This window comes from Pygocentrus nattereri, chromosome 26 (genome assembly GCF_015220715.1).
Source record: "Pygocentrus nattereri isolate fPygNat1 chromosome 26, fPygNat1.pri, whole genome shotgun sequence".
NCBI classification, from domain to species: Eukaryota; Metazoa; Chordata; class Actinopteri; order Characiformes; family Serrasalmidae; genus Pygocentrus; species Pygocentrus nattereri.
This window is the reverse complement of record NC_051236.1, coordinates 12,908,453-12,928,124: the sequence shown is the minus strand read 5'-3', so window position 1 is coordinate 12,928,124 and position 19,672 is coordinate 12,908,453. Positions and strand designations below refer to the sequence as shown.

At 38.6% G+C, this 19,672-nt stretch overlaps 1 protein-coding gene across 4 annotated transcripts in view; it reads left to right on the top strand.

Annotated features, from left to right (window-relative positions):
* grm4 (glutamate receptor, metabotropic 4) overlaps positions 1-19,672 on the top strand; it is a 228,372-nt gene that overhangs the window by 176,197 nt on the left and 32,503 nt on the right. For all 4 annotated transcript variants that reach the window (XM_017697823.2, XM_017697821.2, XM_037534870.1 and 1 more), the window contains 3 exons: positions 438-592; positions 3,712-3,852; positions 19,219-19,419. In XM_017697823.2, the coding sequence (XP_017553312.1) occupies positions 438-592; positions 3,712-3,852; positions 19,219-19,419 (497 nt within the window). The remainder of the gene's footprint in view (positions 1-437; positions 593-3,711; positions 3,853-19,218; positions 19,420-19,672) is intronic.

Below are 19,672 nucleotides of genomic sequence, written 5' to 3'. Positions count from 1 at the left end.
CATGTTTAATCTGTCACTATGTGCTGAATACAAACATTACAAGATGAAAATCAAGCCATATTAATCATTTTGAGATGAGTTTCTACTTCATTCATGGGGTGGATTTTTTTTTTTACACAAATGTCTGTGAAATTTCATAGACATTACTGCCTCATGTCAGCTCACTGAGGTGCTCTTTCATTCAGATGGACTAAATTTGGCATCAGAGACCCTTTGCAAGCATGCTCATACAGTTCATTGTTAACTGTGGTCAATGCTGAACAGTCAATAACACATTGATTTGCAATTACACTAAATGGAGTTTCACCAAAGTGCTTGAGAACGCAGACAGTATTTTGATGACAAAAAAAAAAACATACAGTACAGTTGATGTCACCCAATCTCATTCCCAGGGACCTGGTGAACTAAACCATCTTTTTATTCTGATCTCTTTAAAGGAGGCTACTGCAAGCAGCAAAGAAAGTCAATCTGACTGGCCACTTCTTGTGGGTTGGGTCAGATAGCTGGGGTTCTAAGATATCTCCAGTGCTCCACCAAGAAGAGATGGCTGAGGGAGCAGTCACTATCTTACCCAAACGGCAGTCCATTAAAGGTAAGTGAAAAAATACGCTTTTTTAAATATACACTCTTAAAAATCTTTGTGCCGAAAGGGGTTCCTTGGGTTAAGCCATAGAAGAACCTCTTTTTAATCAGTGAAGAACATATCAATAAGAGCCTATACCCTGGATATCCTTGAAAGCCAAGACACCTAGACTACTTTTCCAAGCATGGTAACTCCTAGTCTCACACAAAAAGACGGAATCTCATGAGAAGAACCTTCAGGCTAAATGTAGGCAAGAAGACAGACTTATCAGAGTGGGAACAGACTGAGTGTGAAAGTTCTAAACCAATCCAGTGCCTTGTGTGTGAAGAAAACATTGCATGTGTTAAAAATAAACATTACCTTGTGAGGAAAAAGAGTTTTAACGATAGCATTTCATTAGATATCGAAGGTTCTCCTGACTAATGGAATTTGGGGGCCGGTTTCAGAGGGGGCGTAATGTTGTTTCAGCAAATTTCACCGCCGGCGCCAAAAGTTGTCCCCAGACATGTGTTCTTGTTATGAGATCACGTCTGGCCCTGTAAGACTAGAAAGCCACTGGAAAATGAGAAAATTGCTAAAATGTCCTGGAAATATTTGTGAAGTCCTAAAACAAGTTTAAATCTCGTCAACAACATTATTTAACACTGATGTTGCCTTCAGCAAATTAAATCCACTGTATGTCTAAGCTTAGTGTTTGTCAAAGTTGCTTGGTCATAGAGAGACACTGAGGCCCCGTTTTAATTCTTTATCTTAGCTTGCCCTAGTCCACTTCGACTCAACACTGTGTGTCACACCTACGTTACACAAGTGGTCACTCACAGCTTAAGGGGACTCATTTCATTCATTCAATGAGTGGCTAGCCCTGCTGACTTTGCAATGCAAAAGTACATAATGTGTGTGAGTAATATTTTTGTCTGCCTACAAATTTGGAGTGGTACTTGGAGTGGTGAAAGGACTTTCTTGTTGTTGTTCTTGTTAGCCATGTAGCCTTTAGCATGCTAACTAGCAGCTACCAGAGCAAAGTGATTAAGATTAAGATTAAGTGACCCTTATTAGTCCCACAACGGGGAAATTTCACCTCTGCATTTAACCCATCCATGAAGTGAAACACCACATACACACTAGTGAGCACACACACTAGGGGGCAGTGAGCACACTTGCCCAGAGCGGTGGGCAGCCCTATCTGCAGCACCCGGGGAGCAGTTGGGGGTTAGGTGTCTTGCTCAAGGACACCTCAGTCATGTACTGTCGGCTCTGGGCATTGAAATAAATAGCGTATTTTGTAACTTAAAGCCCAGTAAATACAATGTTATGGAAAATGTGAAGCATTATAAAGTTTTTTTCTGCAGTGGCTTAAACAGATTTGTGCAACATTTTTTTCTGACATTATTTTCCAGGTTAAAAAGCAATGCATATGGACAATTTCTACTGCTGAAGTAGCCACTTGTGTTCACTCAAACCCTAACACTCTTGACTTGACTTAATAAAGTAATGGAACAGCCCTTAAGATGGGCATTTCCCCGAGGGAAAATGATGGGGCCAAGTGGACGAGGGCTTGTGAGAACCTGTATTGAAACAAGTGGAGGGAGGGAGTGTGTGTGTGTGTGTGTGTGTGTGTGTGTGTGTGTGTGTGTGTGTGAGAGAGAGAGAGAGAGAGAGAGAGAGAGAATAATGAAAGACTGACTGATACATCTTTTCTGAGTTGGCTTTGACTCAGGCTTTTTTGTTATTTGAACATGAATATCAGAAATAAAATAATGAATTTAATTTAATTTAATTATTAATTAAAATGTACATTTAAATGGACGGTATTTAAATCATTGAGCAAATACAGTATATTAAGTTAAAGACTAATCTCTCAAAACTTGGTGCTGTGGATTTGGTCAGGCTCAGAAAGAGTTCTTGGGCTGTATTTGGATTCAGACCAAAGCATTAGGCCCAATTAAAGGTCTAACCAGGGGTAAAAACCTGGCAGGAGGTGGGCTGTGAAATTTAAACCTGATCTGAGCCTGACTCAGGAAACTGACAAACCATTTGCACTTTTAGATCTTGAGATTTGGTCTTGAGATTTAATCTCCACTAATAAAATATTATAAATTGTAAATATTCTTGTTGTTAGATGTTAGTTTTATTTGTATTTTATTATCAATAAGGGGGCATTGAGGGCCGTTTTTTTTATATTAATGTTAAAAAACCCACACTGTGGAAAACCACACTATAAAAAAGTTTCATATAACATGCAAACATTGCTAAAATCTGAAAAGGCACAGTTCACTCCTCAGTCAATACACCCACATGTAGAAAACTAGCCCATTTTGAATTCACTGTTATTTTATGTCACGAAAACCAACACATTTCCACATATCCACCTATTCAAATTACAGCATTTTAGCCCCACCTACTCACACAGTTTAATCACTATTTAAATGAAGCACAGAAAAGCCAATCAGAACACAACAGGGTTTATATAGATCAGTCTTAATGGAACAGTAACAAAAACAGTCTGTTTCTTTCTAAAGGATAAAGGAAGGTTGGAAAATGATCCTGTAAAACTAAATTCTGAATTTGATACATAACATCACTCAAATGTCAAAAGGAAGGCCTCAAGGATAAAATTACATGAATAACAGGATATTGGCCTTTCATCTTCTGTGCTAAGTAGCTGGCATGTGTAGAAATCTTGGAAAAAACATGCCCTAAACAGTGGGGACATGGCGATGGTGTATATCTTTAAATGAGATGTGCAAATATAAAAGCCTATTTCAGCTTTAAAGAAATATAGAAATGTATGTCCAAACCAAGAACCATTTTGGAACTGTTTTAATTGTTATTTTAAGAGTATTTATGTTCAGTAATGCTGAAACATCAGTGAAAGCACAATGTAATGTTTATTGAAAAGCATCAGCGTGGTAGCTCAGATAACCACTGGTAATGATATTAGATGTTAAGATTATAAATAACATGAGTTTTTGTATTTATTTATGTGTAAGAATATCTTGCTGAAGCTTGCTGCTTCTGCACCGTTCATAACACTGTGCTGGTCTGTGTCCTCTAAAGCTCAGTGGCTCTGCCCTTTGATTTTGACAGAACGCATTAAAGTGACACTTTTCTCATTGATCTTCTCCCAGGGTTTGATCGTTACTTCATCAGCCGAACACTAGAAAACAACAGGAGGAACATCTGGTTTGCGGAGTTCTGGGAGAACAATTTCAACTGCAAGCTCAACCGCCATGCCTTGAAGAAAGGATCCGGCATAAAGAAATGCACAAGTAAGAAATCCTTGCTATCTCCCCCTGGCAAAACACCCCTCTTCCAAAGCTCCATAGAAGCAGGAGCGAGGTGGGGGATGGGGTATAAAGGATGTGAGAGAGAGAGAGTGAGAGTGAGAGAGAGAGAGGAATAGAGAAAAGCAGAATACAAAAAAGGTGGTGCCAAATCCTTTCAGAAAGACTTGGCCTACTCTGCTGCGTGCTGGAGAAAGTGCCTGTTTAAGTCGTAATTCCACGAAGCTGCTTCATGTCTGAACTCCTGGGTTGAGCACCATCTTCCCTGCGCTAACTGCATAAAACCCATCTAATCCACTGTACAGGAGGAGCGATGATAATCTTTAATTGATTCAGGCTTTCTCTAGAGGGAGCGCTTTCATCACTGAGCCTCTCACCACCGAGTTGATCCTTGGTCAGCACTTGACCCCCCAGCCATGCAACACAGCTGTCACACAGCAACTCACCTCTGGCTACAGCCAATTGGGGAGCGGCGAGATCTGCCGAGATGGATACAGAGCTTTCTAGAAGCAGATTTGCTGGAGGATGGTGGCTTCCTCTGGTATTCGCTGCAGCCTTTACTGCACTGCAGCAGTAGACTAAGCAGGAGGGCTGCCAACCTCTGGCTTCACATCCACATAGAGTTGCTGCAAGTGATGCTCAGAAGCTGATTTTATACCTGACTGCTCCTGAGAATATGCATCTGACCGTAGCTTCACAGTTCACTAAATGCCTTATGAATTTAACTTTTTTTTTTCACGCATATTCATAAGTAGGGGACTTATTTCTCACTAGCTGGCTTTCTGCGCATAGCCAGAGGATTCTGGCACAGAAAAGATTCATCATGCTAGCACGATAGAATAAATTGCTTAATTTTATACAGCAATTGTTAGACTCACCAGGAAATCATTATTGTTGCCTCGCTGGAGATTCTTGAATAACTAACATTGATTAAATGCACTGTCTCCGTTGCTCCGTTAATTAACGCCAATACAATAGCCTGTTGTGTATAAGGAGAAAATACAATCCGTGCTTTAGTGACATGCAGGGAATTTAATTCATTTATTATACCTTCTTTTGTTTTTTTCTTTTTACAGTGAGTAGAATGCTACAGATTGCTGAACAGACATGAATAGTAATGGAACGGAATTCAATTAAAGACGCACATGGTTAATTTGTTATTTGTTTTCTTATTTCCTAATCAGCCTTAGCCAATTAAGTCAAATGTAAGTGTGGCAAGCCCCTCTACTCACCTGCCCAGTGGTGTGCACAGAGATTGGTGAGGACAGAGCTGAGATCTTTCAAAAGGGCATTTTCTGGAGGCATTTTTGGAAAAGTTCATTTCAGGGTTTTTCAGTTACTGTTATGGACAAAGGTATTCTAATATAAGAGTTTTCTACATGCAGACCTGATTTATATTCCAAAAACCTGATGTTTATTGTGAATTGTGCACATTATAAATACATTTTTCTTGTTGTGAGAACCTGTTCATAATCACAACTCTATTACATAATTACAGTGGCTATGTAGTGGTATTCAAACGTTTTATTCAGCCACTATTACTTTTTTCTTGTGGTATGCCAGAAAGCCAACCTATGTATGAACACTGTGGGATTACAGTTCAGTGACAGTTGGTCATAATGTTGCATGGGGGCTATAAATAATAATGAAACTATGAAATTAGATTGCTAGCTAACTACTGGTCAGAATACATACATGAATTCATATGCAAAAGTGAAAATAAGTTAACACATCCTCTACACCCTCTATTCTATTTATTTGCGTAACATATTAGAAATAACGAAAATGTGAAATATTAAATGGGCCATAACTTCATGTTCTTTTATTTCCTATACGTTAAATTCAGAAAATGAACAGTAATTGTGCATTAGAGTGTGCAGACGTGTGTTCTCTGTAGAGGGATAGATGTTATTTTCACTTAGAAAATCAACAAAGCAAATAATTTGACTAGGGAGGACAAGGAAAAACATTCTTAACTTTGAATGAACGCTAATGGAAAATAGTATTTCCAATAATTTTGGACATTTTTCAAAAAAAAAAAAAAAAAAAAAACTTCACTAAAGGACAAAGCAATGTACTGATTGGGGTCTTGAGGGGTTGAGACAGTAATGAAAGATGAATGAATAGCCATTGAATATATACAAATAATTAAATGAAACTACAACTTTTTTCAGGTTCCTCAGGTTTAATATTGTTGTTCATTTTGTTGCTGCCATTCAAATTGGATGTTTTACCTTTTAATGTGTGTAAAAATGCATCTGTTTCTGTATTATGCCTCGTTTTGGCTGAAAGGAAAATGAGAAGAAATCTTTGCCTTTACACACACAAATTTTACTGCACATGAAGCATTAATAAGGCTAATTTAACTTATTCTAAAAGCAAAAAAAACATTTGCATTGCTGACATTGTTTAATCTCACTTTCAAATATTTATTTCTTTATTTAGTGTTATTGTTAAGGGTTCAGTGGCCTCCTAAGATGCTAGCACCCAGGGGCCTTGCGAGACCATGAGTACTGACTGTGAGAAGGCAGAGCCGGACGTTGCAGGCATAAGAAATTTTATCCCAAATCAATGATGACACAATGCTTCTGACTTGAAATCACAGACAGGCTATGTGAATCTACAGCTTCTGTGTCGTCATGTTACATTGTTTTGATAATGTAAGTATGTTGTTATGAGATCTCTTTATTATCATAATATCAAGTAAGCGCAACATTCTTCACAGTCTTGCACACTGTATAATTTAGGCTAACATTACTTTGTATTTGAAGCTGGATAGATCTGCCAGTACAAGTTCAGGCATGAGATACATCAGCACTGTGTGATCTAGCAGGTGTTTTTAAAGCCCTTATGAAAGTTTATGGATGCAAACCCACTGTGTCTGCCACCCAGGAATAGTCCCAAGTTTTACACAGCAGCATGTTTAGCGTTCAGAGCCCATCAAAAAGTGCACTATTCGTTTCGAGACAAAAACAGCAGGGGCTTTTTACGTCTGCTCCTGGCACAGATTACCCTGGGGGATCAAATCGAAACATGGAAGATTTGTTGACTGTGTAAAAACTGAAGACTGAAGTGCAGATGCCAATGACAAGCATGTTTGTTCCCTTAATGAAAACCATTAGTCTCGCACAATGCTGTCGATTAACTGTGGCAAAGGGGGAAATATTTTAGAGGTCACACAAAAAAGAACATTAGTAATCCAAAGTAATGTTCGCTTATGATAAAATGCAATGCACTGTTTAACTGGGTAACATCCTCTAGCAGCGTTTGTCTCTAAGGGGAGATGTAATATTTATCGGAGAGAACTGATGCAGAACTGGAGCCCACTCCCCGCTGCTCAGCAAACCCTTTTATTCACCATGGAGTCTGGAGCTAACGCAGAAAAGATCCCCTCCTTATCAGCGTGTTTACAGCATTGTAAAGAACGCATGCCGACATTATAGCACACAAAAACATTCCTGTGTTTTCCATTAAAGAATCGCTGGCACAGACAGGTATTCATTGTCATTAGCCAGCTTGTTTCAGGGATTTAGAAGCAAACACTGCATGTTTATCTGTTGTTGCTGCCTGCATGACTGAGGTCGTGTAATGTTGTGAAATTGTGGGAACATGAGCTCTGCTCCCTTGCAAATGTCCTTCTGCTTGTTTTTATTGTTCCTTTTTAAGGTGTGCACAGCTAATTTGGAAATTCTCAAGCGTGTTCTTTGTACATCTTCAAAGCTAGAATAAAAAGCTGTGTGGCAGTGGCTAACTACGTTGCTCGGGTACCTAAGACAGAATGCAGCCCAAAGACAGCCTCAGAGGGATAGTGTTCCCACTAACAAACCCACCCATGCATGAGTCAACATGCACCCACGGATCTGCCCAAATCCCCACTGACATTGTTGATGGTGACTAATGTGATATAAGATCTTCAAAAAAAAAATGCCTCCATGAATGGCTGAGTCAAAGCACAATCTCCGACATCTCTCTGATTGCCTTTTTTAACACTCCAAGAACAGTCCAGGTTTAAAATCCAAGAAGAGCTGTTTTCTCAGCAGAGGAGATTTAGCTGAAAACCGTTGTATCCCAGCCCAAAAGGAAAAGTGCTCTGCTGAAGGCACAGAAATGTTCTTTCCAAAGTCAAGATGGGTTTGCATTAGCTGAATTGTGTGTTAGAGGTAGTTAAAAACGAAGGCTCCTAAACGGGATCTTAATAACACATGCATAAGCACTGAATAACTTATTTATAAAGCAATTTGTAAGTAGTTCTAAACAACTGTAACTGCAAGATGACATATGACGTATATGACATTGTATTGCCATTAAGGATTTCAAACTAAAGTGACTCACATTTGTTCCATGTGTAATGCTTAAGTTCATAGACATCAAAATACACAGAACTGACAGCTTAGCCTCTGCCTTTAAATTCAATTACTTGGGGATGATGCTTCATAATGCTTCTATGAATAGACCAAAGGTCTGTAACTTAAGTTTAAGGCCTGTCATATAAATGCAATGTCATTTACCTCAAAATGATCTTCTGTCATATTGCGATTACTGTCATACACAATTCATATACATTCATTTTTAAGTACTGCTTTATAAATATGTCCAATGCTTATGCAAGTGTTATGAGTGCTTTTAAGTATTTTTTTAAATAAAGTGTTATTGAAATATCTAATATAATATAGATACAAACCTTTACATCAAGTGCATTTACTTTCTAAAGTGTTAAAATCTTTTATCTGAGATGTTCCTTATTTGGTTACGTTATAGGCATGAATTTCAGTAACACACTTTTCACACAGTGAAATACATGTTGGAGGAATATTCTGGGCTCCGTCCACTAAACTGTGGGCAGAACAAAAGGGCTCAGTGTGATGTAACCTTACAGCAAAAACAGTCAAATGCAGACATTGCAATCTTCTTTTAGCACTGAATGTAAATTGTATGACCCCTTTTGTGTGTGTGTTTTCTTTTTTTTAATCAGTATTCAATGTAACAGAATTTCATTCAAATTTGACACTTGAATTCGTCATTAAACCAACCATCCATTGAACGATGGGTTAGGGACCCAAAGCGGCATCATCTCCTTTGGCACTTTTATTTTTAAGAGTGTACTCAAGATGCTCCAGATTCCTCCCACAGTCCAAAGACATGCAGTAAGTCTGGTTGGGCACACTAAATTGCCCCCATGTGTGAGTGTGTGGGTAAATGTATATGTCTGTGTGTCTGCCCTCTGATGGGCTAGTAACCTGCCCAGGTTGTATCCTGCCTTCCACCCAATAACTGCTGGGATAGGCTCCAGCTCCCCCTGCGACCCAGAAGGAGAAGCAACTTAGAAGGTGTGTGTGTGTGTGTGTGTGTGTGTGTGTGTGTGTGTGTGTGTGTGTGTGAGATGCAGAGACTACGAATGTGGAAGAAAAATACATTTATTTATTCATGTTAAAAATATTTGCATGATTAAGGTGTTCTTTGTGTTGTGAAATGGTTCTTCAGACTGATGAAGAATGTGTTGTAGATGGTTCTATATAGAACCAATATATATAGAACCATCTACAACACATTCTCCAACAGTCTAAAGAACCATTTTACAACACAAAGAACACTTTAATCAAGGTAAGAGTTCTTTGAGTGTTCATAGTGCCATATGGTACCATTTTCTATATTAAAGAATCCTTGACAAACCATCCTTTTTAAGTGTGTAGATATGTAGAAACAATGCAAAGGTTTACAAATGGAGAAGGTTTTTGTGAGTCAGTGATGGCATGTTAATGTATTATTTTGCATATAGGCAGTAACTGCACATTATTTGCCTATGCGCTTTATTAATAGATGGAATATCTATAATGCTGCTGGTCAGGAAGCTGGAATGCTCCCATGTTGTTTCCACGCTTCCCTCATACTCATACTGTTAGATAGCAGAGTGCAGCATCAGTGCTGTGATTTCGCAGCCCTCACAAAAACCCTGTGGTTACTGGAGGATTAAAGGGCCGGATATCTCTGCTTTCAGCTGCCTCTCTCTCTCTCTGTCTCTCTCTATCTTTCTCTCTCTCTTTCAGTTCAGAGCATGCACATTTTGTCTCTGTTTCCAACAGAAATGAACAAACATGCAAGAGCAATTTGAGATTGCTCTATAGATACACACATGAAATGTTGTTCAGTCACTTCCTCAATAAATATAATCAAAGTCTTTCTGAACATTTTTTCTTTTTTTTTTCTTTTTTTTTTTGATTGGCAGATTGATAACACTGCTGGTTTAAAAAGCAATGCTCAATGGATCACTTTCAGCAGATGCATTCCAGCTATGGCTGCCCTCACTGGCATAAGTCCAGTAAGAAAAATTCTGTGGTCAGAAACACAGAACTGCAGTACAGAGTCATCATCATTCAGCAGCTGACGTCTGGGGAAGCAATGAGATGAGAAGGTTACTTCGAATTGTTCTGGTATACAGCGGATCATGGCGGATTGTTTGCAGATGCACAAGAGGCTCTTGTCATATTCCAAATGATTCTGTGACAGTGGTTGTCACTGATGATAACTCTTGGCGCGTGCATCGCTAATCCAAAATCTCCTGTGATGTGAGAGCAACTTAAGACGCTTCTGCGGCATTCTTCACAGCATGCCCCGTAGGCCCGCACTATTCAGAGGACAGTGGAGAGGATGGATCACTGATGTCTAAACACTTTTGCAAGAGTGCTGTGATCAAAGAGCAGGACCCATCTTTTATCTATGAGAAATGTGGTGGTGGTTGCACAATTGATTGTAATAGGAAAGAACAGAAGGGTGTAGCTGATTCCTTTCTCCTGGGGCCCCATCATCTCAGCAGAACAAACATCCGAGTGGGCTGAACCGAGGGCCAGGAACGCAACTCACCTAGTTTGCTTGAACAATCCTCATTGGCAGAGGTGGGCAGAGTAGCCTACATCTATACTGAAGAAAAAGTCTTGTTACATTGTTTGCCTAATGACTCAAGAAAAAGTAAAAGTACATTTCAAAAAGGTAGCTTGAGTAGGAGGATAAAGATAGCATGATAAGTACTGAGTAACATCTAGAACTGCAGGGGTTTCGTAGGCTGGCTTTACACAATGGACGTTTCATGCAGGTTTTGTAGCTTGAAACCTACATAAAACTAAACTGCACTCAAGTTTCTTAACGTAAAGTGTCCCGTGACTCATTTGAAACTCAGCTGTTAATGCATTACGCAATCAAGTCAAATGAAACCATTTAGAAAAACTGATTACAAAAGCTGTTGGCTCAACAATCAAGAAAATGAATGAGAAGGCGGTCTTTTGGAGTTATTTTGTCAGTTAACCCAGGGATGACAAGAAACAAATGAGAGTTTATTGAAGCTAACATGTCTGCAACAAGCTAAACCAGTTAAAGCTAACAGCTAACAACTCTTTTCTCTCTTTTTGGTAGTGAGCCCTTCACCCCAACTCTTATAGCTCTTTTAATTCATTTTTCAGTACTACTGCAGTGATTGCTCTCTTCCTGCTTTCTGATACAACCAATTTAAACAGTGACAGTACCGTACAATAAAATGCTATTAAATATTCACATGTTGATAGACTACACATCTCAGATGAGGTTATATCACAAGAACGACCTATTTTTGCGAGCTGTTTTATTTGGCAAACTAGTGGATTAATGGAATATCTTGCATGTGACTGTGTTTGAATTGCTTCATGTAACTGTCAATTCGTTGGAAATTAGGTTGCAGGCAACTCAGAACATGCAACTAGTTGCATGAGTTTGACCATGTAAAGCTAACCTTAGTGCATCCAGCATATTAGGAACATATTAGAAGCTCAGGAAAGTACAAATCCAAACTTTGTGTGAGAACATGTAATCTTGTTACTACCCACTTCTGGTCTTTTACACTACCTATCGAATCGTTTCAGTACACTCAGCTTTTAAAACATTTTTAAATAAATGAGCATATTTTCATCATCACTTTGCAATAACTTTGCATGTTAAATGTAACCTGTTTAGATGTTGACATATTTCATTGTAAAAACTGCAAAACATCTGGCAAACTTACTGCTTTGGGAATAACTCCACATATTTTATATCCTTGTTGTGTTGTCAGCACTCATCCGAATAAAAAAAAAATAGCTTTTAACCGTCAAATCATTAAATCAACTGTCATATCATTTAAAGCAAAACCTGCTGTTCATACCCAGGAAGACTCTTGATGAAAATGAAGCTAAAAAATACCCAAAGTATTAGCCAAAAGCAGTTTTACGTCGACACATTTATCCTTATATAAATTAAAACTATCAGAGAAAAATATGAAATTTTTGATAAGCACTGTAGATGAACAGAATTCTAACCCTTTCTTAATTTTTTTCTAACCCTTTTCTTAGTTTGTTTCAGAGGGGCAATACAGAAGTGATCAACATCATTATTTTAATTATGTAACTCAGACACATTTAAACAAATAGCTCATTTTCATCTGCAGTCTCAGTGGAGGTGGTTGTTAATATTAAAAGTGAATCAGTGAAGTTTTTGTCTGTGTGTGTTTATGTAGAATATCTTAGAGTATGACTCTGTGATCACTGCCCCCGACCTCTGCTGGGATCTATACACCATAATGATTCACAACAGACATTGCAAGATTTGGGTAGTAATGCTTTATCTACAAGTGCTTCTGTTTGGATCTGGGACAGCTGCCTCCAAGCTCTGCTACCTGAATCATATCCAAAAGAACAATTACCCTTTTATTGCTGAAAGGAGTTTGTGGTTTGAGATGCAAAACCGAAGTATGTGCTCTCTGTGGCATTGTGTATTCTTTATAGCAGCCGCAGTACATTCAGTTTTTAATTCTCTAGCCAAAACACAATGGATTCTTCTATACAGAGTGATTTTTGTAAATACCTAAACATAAACATATAAACACTGTGTATGAAACAGGGCTGTACAATGTATTGTTTGTTAATCACTATCACAATATTGATCTTTGTAATACTGACACTTCAGTCAGCTGCAATATGCATATGCAAATTAGACTCAGACAAATTACAAATGTTGTACTGTGTGCTGTGATCATCCTGACTAAACATCAGATGATCCAAAAGAGTTTCTTTGGGTGTTTTGATGAATCAAGGCATTAACATAACATAAGCTATTTTGCTACAAAAAAAAGTGTGTGTGTGTGTGTGTGTGTGTGTATGTGTGTGTTTATTCAAATATTCTGTATAATTTAATCACTGAGATGTAAACAACGTCATTCAGAATGGTGTGTGGTGAAAGGGCTCTTTGTAGAGATATGCATTTACAGTGGTGATAGGAACCAGGGGTCACAATGCACAATGCAGATATGTACATTTTACTGACTATCCAAAACCACTCAGTGATCCTACATGTGCCCTCTATGTTTTTTATGTAATGTTCATTATGGTAAAATAGAAGTAAAGCCAAACAAACTATTTTACCGTACACAACACCCTGCATGTACCTTTCCACCATGAATAAAATACAAACAAATACATTTTAGGTCAAATTCTAATCTCAGATCTTTCAGGCACCATGCAGTGTATTCAGTGCATTCATAACCATGTAATAGTTTTCTGTAAGGGAGCGTTTAGAGGCCAAAAGCTTTTCAGACATTTGGTACTTATTCCCACCACAGAGAACAGTTCTGAGCATTTCACATCAAACCAACCTGGATGACTTTAATTACTTATATTTTTAAAAAATGGTGGAATACCAGCTCAAACCCTTTTATTGATCTAAATTCCAGTTAAAGTCTTTCCTTTTAATTTCAGGAAATTTTTTTATGATATTAGATACAAGATGATCCACTTGAATGAGGAAGAAGACATCAAAGAAAAATAAATGAAAGATCAGGAGTTTTCAAAATTGGAGTTAAACTAAGCTTAGAAAAATTCAGGCTCCTAATAATCATGCAAGACCTGTTAGACCACCAAGATTGTCGCCATCAGATAAACAGCACTTAAAGCTTTCATTAAGCTCGAAGATGATAATTGTTCTTCTTTCCTACCCTTTTAACAGCTCTTTGGAGCGATGACTTAGAAGAACCACTGGTTCTCCAGGGAACCTTTTTTTTGTATAAGATACAGTACTGGACCCCACCAGTCAAACCCCACCCCTAGACATTTTTTTTTCATTTCCAGTCAAAATAACCAGTTATTAATTTTTTAAGAGATTAGACATGAGATAATCCACTTGCATGAAGAAGGGAAAAGTCAAAGGAAAATAAATGACAAAAACAGGAGTTTGCAAAACTGTAGTTTAAAAAATGATTAAAAGATCCAGAGAAAATGGGGCGCGCGCAGGACCTGGTAGACCACCCACACTGTCACCGTCAGACAAACAGCACTTAAAGCTTCAAAAATCAAGCTCCACTGTTTCTTCAGATCTGAAAAAATCCACAGGTGTTTCTGTTCATCCTTGAGAAGACAACTAAACACTATGAGTCTGACAGGATGTGTAGCTGTCAAGAAGCTGTTACTGAGAAAAGAAAACAGATAAAAAAAGATGAAAAATTCAAATCATGCAAGTCTTACAAAGAAGCTGCCCGTGTTCTCAGAACAGTTGACTGACCACCTCAGAGACCAGACCTCAACACCACTGAATGTGTTGACCTTGTCATGCAGGCCTACTATGGAATGAAGGCCTTGCCACCTAAAGAACACAGGCTAAAGACAGTATGAATGAAGGCTGTACCTCCTGCCTCAGAAAGAGAAAGCAGAGAAAAGGATGTGTAAACTCCTCTACAAGAAAAGCGAGCCTGCCAAACCTGCGTAATGAAAACACTCAAACACACTGTGGTATGACAAATTTCTCTGGAGCTTTTCTTGGCACACAGAGCCAGTCGGCGCCATCGGTCCCGGAGGGGCCTGAGCCTTCAGAGGAAGGTGCCTTGAATTCATACAAGGAGTGAGTGGCTGGAGGTACAGGGTGTCAGCAGCACGGTGCTCTGCTACAGCCTGCACCTCTTGACTCCTTCAAGGCCCAGAAAACCCCTCTGCGATGCCTCTCTTAATCCAAACGGATTTCTCTAAAGGCACTGAGAGCCAGGCGAGTGTGTGTGTGGGCGTGCTCTGACTTGAAGATGAGGAGTGAATGTGTGCGTGTGTGTGCGGGTGTGACAAAGCTGGGTACGTGCTGATGAAAAAAGTGTGTGTCCCTATAGAGTAAAGACAAAGGAAGAGGTTGAAGAGAAAGTGTGTGTGTCTGTGTGTGAGTGTGTGTTTGTGTGTGTGTTTGTGTGTGTGTGTGGAGCCAAGTGGAGCGTGTGTGTGTCTGTTGCTCCCCCTCTGAGAGATCAATATCATGTTGGTGCTCAAACACCCCCCTCTTTTTTGCAGCCAAGCCCCTCAGCCTCTGTAACTCTGTCAAACGGTGGCACTTTTTGTCTCCAGCAGTAGCGCTCTTGGCAAACAATTACAGAGGCATATCCTGCTTCTTTAATTCAGGCTTTTAAAGATGCATGGCACTTGTCTGAGCTGTTAAATTGCCTTTGGTTCTCTGTCGCAAGGCTGAGCTGGAGTGCCGCTGATTACAGACCCTGAAGTAAAAGACTGACGCATTTACGAATAGCTACAGTAGCAGTTTTCTGGACACTCTCAGCTCCTGTGTTTAGATAAGAGGATGCATGGAAGAAGCAGAAAAGAGAGCCAACAGAAGACATGCATAGAATTAACCAGTTCTGTAAAAAATCTGCTTGATGTTTTCTTTTTAAAGGGCCCATATCATGGAAAACTGATTACATTTTCTTTTGAAAAGTGAGAGTTTAATGTAGTATGTTAAAACTGTTAAAGTGTTAAACATCTAAGAATAAAGATGTGGAGAACATCCCTGCAGATTTCTTTGAAAACCTGAAAGCAAGGGTCCCAAAAAGAATAGAAGCTGGAATAAAGACAAAGATTTTTACACTAAATACTGTAAAATGTTATATTTAGGGTACCTTCCACCCAGTGACCGCTGGGATAGGCTCCAGTAACCCCCCACCCTTTGACCCAGAAGGATAAGTGGCTTACATAATGTGTGGGTATGTGTGTTATATTTAGATGTTGAAGCGTCTCTATAAACACATACATGTAATTATGTTTTGTGCTAAACAAAAAAACCCAGAAAAACAAAGAACGTAATAATAATTTTATAGGTGACTTATAATAATAAATATATAATTTTGACTGGAAATGAATGAAGAGTGGTCTCTGGCTTTTGCACAGTACTATATATAGTATCTAGTAAATGTAATGGCAATATGTCATTTTGTCCATGTTGTGTAGACATACCATTCACTCCCAGGTTTCTATGACTTGCATATGTAAAATAAGCATATTCAGTTTAGCTCCATCCATTCATTCTGAAGTTATAAGGAGTGTTTCAGCTCTGTTTTTTGAATGAAGCATAATACAGGGCAGCCAGGCAAAACAGAAATAATTAAAATGGCCATGCAAAAGCAATTTAGACTGTTAAAACCTTATTCTCTGTTCATATTGCTCTTTTGTTATTCTTTACTATGCAGTGTCAGAGGACAAGTTCCCCTTTTGGGTCTTGGTTCCTCTCAAGGTTTCTTTCTATTATTCTTAGGGAGTTTTCCTTGCCACTGTCACCACTGGCTTGCTCATGGGGGCTTGCACCCCCATTTTCTGAACAGCTGCTGTGCAACACACCTGCTGTAAAAAGTGCTAAATAAATAACCTTTGCCTTGACTTGGCTTTTTTCTTCTTCTTCTTCTTCTTCTTCTTCTTCTTCTTCTTCTTAATGTTTTTATTGTGAAGTGCCATCAAGTTGATTCCAACCCATACAAACACATCGAAAGTTTTCTGTTTGGGTTAATGACTTACTCATGATTCCTGTGATCGTTCTATCCGTCATGTTGCTGGACATCTTCTTCTTCTTTTACCTTCAACTGTTCCAGGCATAACTGCCTTTTCAAATGAACTGATTCTTCTCATAATATGTTGAAAAGTTTAGCTGTCTGGGCATTGAGTGATAGGCAAGGCTTGATTTGCTGAAGGATCCATTTGTATGTTTTCTTTTCAAGGTTTCGTTATATGTTTTTGCCACACCAAAGTTCAAAGGCATCAATATTTGTCCATTCAGACTTTTTTACTGTTCAGTTTTCATATCCATAAAGAACAACAGAAACGAACACAGCCTGGACAATAGTGAAATTTGTTTGTAGTCAAGTTATCACGTTTGAAGATCTTTTCTTCATCGTTGTTCAGTGGATGCTAATTTGCGTTGCATTTCTTGACTCCTGGATCCTTGGTTGTTAATAATTGATCTAAGTACAGTACTTAGGAACTTGGGAAGGTTCTTATAACACTAAGATATGTAGAATGTTCTTAAACGGAGTTCTCAAAAATTCTCTTAAGGTATTGTAATAATTTTCTTAAAAATTTGTAAGAGAATCTTTGTTTTTGTAACGGGGAGCGAGGAGGCGGACGCATATGTGGAGATAAGCGACGTTTATTATGGGCAAATCCAGGGTCATAGAGTAATATGGATTGATCTGGGGGCAGACATGACAGAAAGCAGAATAACAACACGTCAAACATCAAACATCAAACATCAAACATCAAACATCAAACAAAGACTCCACACCAAAGACCAGCAACACAAAGGGCAAAGCACAGGGCTTAAATAACACAGGGAAAATGAGGGACAGGTGGGAAACAGGTGGAGACAATCAAGGGTGGAGTCATGAAACAAGGGGGCTGGACCAAAACAAACACACATGGGCTAAATCAAAACAACACGAACACATGGACAGGACTGGGAGGGGTCAATCGTGACAGTGTTGTTATGTAGGCTACATTGCATTTTATCATGTAGCATGAATGACATGAGATACAGTTTGAATATTTCCATCATTTCTGTTATTTTGGTTTAATCTGCTCAGAGGAGCAAAATAGAGAAAAAACATCAAACCCAGCATTTAAAAAAATTATAAATCAAACAAGAACTAGAGGTAATGGTGGAAGAAATAGCCAGCAGGGGAAAAATCTTCATTGAAAAATATGATAATATGCGGGTGATGGACGAAGATGAGAAGCAGGAGCAGAACAGACCGCGTCCTTCATAAATTTAGATGCTCACCTTGTCTGCTCTTACAGCCTAATCATGAGATTAAGAAAATATTTAAGAACATAATATTTCTAGAACACCACTTGCTCTTCCAATTATTTTTAAGAAAATAGAAAAGGTCATTTTTCTTAAGAAAAAAGTTTAAAAATACACACACATTTATGAAGATTTTCTTTCTTAAGACACTTTTGTGAATCTGGCCCCAGGAAGGAAAAAAAACTTCAAAAAAGCTGTAGAATAATGGTCCCTTTAAGTAAAGAGAATCTTCTCAGCTCGAGTAATTGGACTGAGCGACAGTGAACTCAAAGTCAGCTAAGTGTCAGTAATAGTGCAGGATGGCATTGTCACGGCAGGTCCCGGGCTTTATTCTGTAGACTGCACCGTGCAATTGAGACCTGCCACCATGACATCTGATGGCCCATCTCCCAGTTTAATTCGGCAGGGTCATAATTGAAACTGCTCCTTTGCAATTAAGAGCTTATACAAAAAAAGCACGCAGAGCAGCTCCGGCTCTAATGAATATACAGCTGTCTGGCATGATTATATGAGCACAGAAAGATAATTAATCTTGCTTGCTCTCTCACTGTCTATTATTCCACCCTCGTGTGTTAGCAGACCACTTCCATTTATCAGTCTCGGCATGAAGAACACGATACAGCACTAAGATAACATGGACAGAGATACATTAAGTCATTCCGTCACATGCCATAAAGAGATGCTTAGCCTTTATCATACAAAATTAAGGTAGATTTCAATTGGCCTGTATGAGCGGTGGATCAAAGATGACAGTTATAAGGCTTTCATTTTATCCAAACATATGACAAGACTGTTTATACATGCACTATGAATATTTCATTTAATGTGATTACATTTAACAGTGTTAGCATGTCATTTTCTATTACAATAAAAGAGACATAATTGTAGCAATTTACATAAAAATATCATCATTATTATTTTTAGCTGTCTTTTTTTTGCGCTGCCCATTGACATTGGACTTTTGTGCGTTTGATGTAATTAGATTGCATTAGCCTGTCCAAACAATTTGTACCTTTTTTCCTGTGGCAGCCACCTTCAAGAAAGAAAGAAAAAACAGAATAAAGAAAGAATTCACAAAGAATCTTCTCCCTTTGAGCTTAATGTTAGCTAAGTCATTACTTTAATTACTCCACCTCTTTCACTGCCTCACATTTGTAGGAATATTTGAAAATTGTATAAAGCAGATCACACAAAGCTGAAAATGCGCTGGTGAAGTTTTATTTGACATTACATTTGTGGTGCTTTCTTTTTTCTGTCTTCCAGATCAGGAGAGGATTGGGAAAGACTCGTCATACGAGCAGGAGGGTAAGGTGATGTTCGTGATCGATGCGGTTTACGCCATGGCCCATGCACTCCATAACATGCACAGTGACCTGTGTCCTGGAAAGGTCGGGCTTTGCTCCAAAATGGACCCTATTGACGGAAGTCTCCTGTTAAAGTACATCCGCGATGTCAAGATCACAGGTGCAGTACGGCTTAGTCACACTATGAAACACGTTTTGCCCTAAAATAAGACACTGAAAAATGTGAAGTGCACTGGATTCATATGATTCTAATGTGCACGATATTCCCACATAAATAAAAGTTATTAGGGCTGCCATTATTTTATCTGATTAATAACAGTTAATTGCATTTGTCTCGACTTTGCTCAAATTTAAAAAGGAGTGCATTTATAGCTGTATGAGTGGACAAAATAATCAGGATTTGTGTATTTCTT